Source organism: Salvelinus sp. IW2-2015, unplaced genomic scaffold (assembly GCF_002910315.2).
Source record: "Salvelinus sp. IW2-2015 unplaced genomic scaffold, ASM291031v2 Un_scaffold2762, whole genome shotgun sequence".
Classification (NCBI taxonomy): Eukaryota; Metazoa; Chordata; class Actinopteri; order Salmoniformes; family Salmonidae; genus Salvelinus; species Salvelinus sp. IW2-2015.
This window is the reverse complement of record NW_019944065.1, coordinates 211822-216885: the sequence shown is the minus strand read 5'-3', so window position 1 is coordinate 216885 and position 5064 is coordinate 211822. Positions and strand designations below refer to the sequence as shown.

Here is a 5064-nt window from a genome sequence, read left to right as displayed (position 1 = left end):
ATCTAAGTGACAACAACCACACAATTACATACCACAACCACACAACTGCTTACCATATCTAGTGACAACAACCACACGATTACATACCACAACCCAACAACTTCTGACCACACATTTAACTACTGACCATATCCAAACAACTACCGACCACAACTTCTGACAAAATCGAATGAATTTTTATGGGAATTAAATGCATTTTTACACTTCTTTAACTACCACAAACAAACGTTTAAATAGCTTTAGCTAGCTAGCATTACAACTTACAACTTTACTTGTAAAGTTACCGTCTAGTTTTTATACAATATTGTTTTTGTTTGGGACTTCACTGATGTCTCTGTCCTTGGCGCGCGCGCGCCGCACACACACACCACACACACACACACACACACACACACCACACACACACACACACACACACACCACACAACACACACACACACACACTGAGCTGTGTCTCTCCACACAGACACATTGAAGGACTTCTTGGATAGGAAGGAGAGGGGAGAGTGATGGTGCAGAAAACTGGGTTCCTCAAACAAAACATCCTCAAACAGGTCAGAGTATCTTAAATAAGAGCCCAGTCAGTCTTATACCCCCCCCATCCCCCGTCTCCACTTGTCTTTTCCTACTAGCTGACATTTCTGAAAGCTATTGAGGACAAATGTACTTCTATGACTGAGAGATGTAGTTGTGCCATCTAGATGAATGTACTTACTATGACTGAGATATGTAGTTGTGCCATCTAGATGAATGTACTTACTATGACTGAGATATGTAGTTGTGCCATCTAGATGAATGTACTTACTATGACTGATATATGTAGTTGTGCCATCTAGATGAATGTACTTACTATGACTGAGATAGTAGTTGTGCCATCTAGATGAATGTACTTCTATGACTGAGATATGTAGTTGTGCCATCTAGATAAATGTACTTACTGTATCACTCTGGATAAGTTTCTGCTAAACAACTCAAATGTAATGTTAAGTGTGTGTGTGTTGTGTGTGTGTGTGTGTTGTGTGTTGTGTGTGTGTGTGTGTGTGTGTGTGTTGTGTGTGTGTGTGTGTGTGTGTGTGTGTGTGTGTGTGTGTAGGTTAGCCTGTCGTTTTCTCTGGAGGTGCCGTGTGTTTGGTGATGTGGTGATGCTGGTGAATGTGTGCGGAGACAACAGCTGCTCAGTCAGCATCTATGCTGACCTGACCAACCTGGGAAGGGGCCTAGTCCAGTACACACACGCGTGCCATAACTCTAGCCCTAAGCCAGAAGTAATATTTAGGATTTTCAAAAGACAAGCTTCATCCATGTCACAATGTGGATACTGTTCCAATGATGCTGATGATAGTGATGCTGATGATAGTGATGCTTGATGATAGTGATGATATGATGATGAGTGGATGATGATGGTGAATGGCGATGATGATAGTGATGATAGTGGTGATATGCCGGTGATAGTGGTGATAGTGGTGATGCTGATGATATTGATGATAGTGATGATAGTGGTGATAGTGATATGATAGTGGTGATGCTGGTGATAGTGGTGATGCTGAGATTAGTGGTGATGCTGCATGAGAGTGGTGATAGTGGTGATGCTGATGATAGTGGTGATAGTGATGATAGCGGTGATGCTGATGATAGTGATGATAGTGGTGATGCTGATGATAGTGGTGATAGTGATGATAGTGGTGATGCTGATGATAGTGTTGATAGTGATGATAGTGGTGATGCTGATGATAGTGATGATAGTGGTGATGCTGGTGATAGTGGTGATGCTGATGATAGTGGTGATAGTGGGGATAGTGATGATGCTGATGTTAGTGGTGATAGTGATGATAGTGGTGATGCTGATGATAGTGGTGATGCTGATGATAGTGGTGATGATGATGGTGATGCTGATGATAGTGATGCTGATGGTAGTGATGATGATGATGATGATAGTGATGATGCTGATGATAGTGGTGATGCTGATGAGAGTGGTGATAGTGGTGATGCTGATAGTGGTGATAGTGATGCTGATGATAGTGATGGTGGTGATGATAGTGATGATGGTGATAGTGATGACGGTGATAGTGATGATGATGATAGTGGTGTTGATAGGGATAATGATGATAATGATGGTGATAGTGATGATGATGATAGTGATGATGATAGTGATGGTGATGATGGTGATGATAGCGATGATGATGATAGTGATAGTGATGGTGATGATAATGATGCTGATGATGATAGTGATGGTGATGATGATAGTAATGATGATGGTGGTGATAGTAATAATCAAATCAAATGTATTTATATAGCCCTTCTTACATCAGCTGATATCTCAAAGTGCTGTACAGAAACCCAGCCTAAAACCACAAACAGCAAGCAATGCAGATGTAGAAGCAAAACTCCCTAGAAAGGCCAGAACCTAGGAAGAAACCTAGAGGTATAATGATGGTAGTGATGATGATGATAGTGATGATAGTGATGATGATGATGATGATGATGGTGATAGTGATGATGATGCTAGTGATGATGATGGTGATAGTGATGATGATGATGCTAGTGATGCTAGTGATGATGATGATAGCAATGATGATGATGGTTATGATGATGATGATAGTGATGATGATAGTGATGATAGTGATGATGATAGCAATGATGATGGTGATAGTGATGCTAGTGATGATGATAGCAATGATGATGGTGACGATGATAGTGATGATGATAGTGATGATGTTGATGATGATGATGGTGATGATGATGATCGTGATGATGATGGTTATGATGATGATAGTGATGATGGTTATGATGATGATAGTGATGATGATAGTGATAATGATGATGATGGTGATGGTGATGATGGTGATGATGATGATGATGATGGTTATGATGATGATAGTAATGCTAGTGATGATGGTTATGATGATAGTGGATGATGATGATGATGATGATGATATGATGATGTGTGATGGATGATGATAGTGATGTAGTGATGAATGGTTATGATGATAGTGATGATGATGATGATGATAGTGATGATGGTGATGATGATGATGGTAAAGTGATGGTGATGATGATGATGATGGTGATGATGATGATAGTGATGATGGTTATGATGATGATAGTGATGGTGATGATGATGATGATGTTGATGATGATGATGGTGATGATGATGATCGTGAATGTGATGGTTATGATGATGGTTATGATGATGATAGTGATGATGATGATGATGGTGATGGTGATGATGATGATGATGATGATGATGATAGTGATGCTAGTGATGATGGTTATGATGATAATGATGATGATGATGATGATGATAGTGATGATGGTGATGATGATGATGGTAGTGATGGTGATGATGATGATGGTGAGATGATGATAGTGATGATGATGATGGTGATGTGATGATAGTGTGATGGTTATATGATGAAATAGTGATGGTGATGATGGTTATGATGATGATAGTGATGGTGATGATGATGATGATGATGATGATGGTTATGATGATGATAGTGATGTGATGAGATGATGATGATGGTTATGATGATGATGGTGATGATGATGGTTATGATGATGATAGTGATGCTAGTGATGATGATAGTGATGATGATGATGATAGTGATGATGACGATGATGATGATAGTGATGGTGATGATGATGATGATGGTAGTGATGGTGATGATGATGATAGTGATGATGGTTATGATGATGATAGTGATGGTGATGATGGTTATGATGATGATAGTGATGGTGATGATGGTTATGATGATGATAGTGATGGTGATGATGGTTATGATGATGATAGTGATGGTGATGATGGTTATGATGATGATAGTGATGGTGACGATGATGATGGTGATGATGATGGTGATGGTATTGATGGTGATGATGATGATAGTGATGATGGTTATGATGATGATAGTGATGATGATGATAGTGATGGTGATGATGGTTATGATGATGATAGTGATGGTGCATAAGGTGAATGCACCAATTTGTAAGTCGCTCTGGATAAGAGCGTCTGCTAAATGACTTAAATGTAAATGTAAATGTGCCGATGATGATGGTGATGATGATGGTGATGATGGTTATGATGATGATGATGATGATGGTGATGATATGAATGATGGTTATGATGATGATAGTGATGCTAGTGATGCTAGTGATGATGGTTATGATGATAGTGATGATGATGATGATGATGATGATGGTTATGATGATGATAGTGATGGTGATGATGGTTATGATGATGATAGTGATGATGATGATGTTATGATGATGATGATGATAGTGATGGTGATGATGGTTATGATGATGATAGTGATGATGATGATGATGATGGTTATGATGATGATAGTGATGGTGATGTGGTTATGATGATGATAGTGATGATGATAGTGATGGTGATGATGGTTATGATGATGATAGTGATGATGATAGTGATGGTGATGATGGTTATGATGATGATAGTGATGGTGATGATGATGATGATGATGGTGATGATAGTGATGGTGATGATGGTTATGTGATGATAGTGATGGTGATGATGGTTATGATAATGATAGTGATGGTGATGATGATAATATACACCCTGTTTGCCTCTAGCCATTCAGGCTCCCTGTGGAGTCAGTGGGGGGAGGAGTCTGCAGCCATGCACACGCAACGCATTCATCATCAGCAGGTACACACACACACACACACCACACACACACCCACACACACACACACAACAACACAACAACACACACACAACACACACACACCACACACACACACACACACACACACACACACACACACACACGTACACACAGGAATAGGTGTTTTTTAACATTGCGGATTGTGTGTCCAGTGTGGATGGCAGTGCAGAGGGAGAGCCTCTGCGCTACAATCAGAGTTTCGCCCTCAGAACAACTAGTGGCTTTGCTGGAGGGGTGAGTTCCAGAGACACACAGACACACATAAACATCTAACCCTACACATCTAACCCTAAACATATTAGACCTCTATAATACATTAACCTACCCATAGAACTACATATTATACCTCTATAATACATTAACCTAACCCATAGAACTA

General features: G+C 39.8%; 1 protein-coding gene across 1 annotated transcript in view; it reads left to right on the top strand.

The window, feature by feature from the left end:
- cfap161 (cilia and flagella associated protein 161) overlaps window positions 1-5064 on the top strand; it is a 21395-nt gene that overhangs the window by 6719 nt on the left and 9612 nt on the right. Inside the window, 6 exon segments of the mRNA XM_070440629.1 lie at window positions 467-505; window positions 508-580; window positions 1118-1220; window positions 1289-1303; window positions 4599-4666; window positions 4838-4919. Of these exon segments, the coding sequence (XP_070296730.1) occupies window positions 467-505; window positions 508-580; window positions 1118-1220; window positions 1289-1303; window positions 4599-4666; window positions 4838-4919 (380 nt within the window).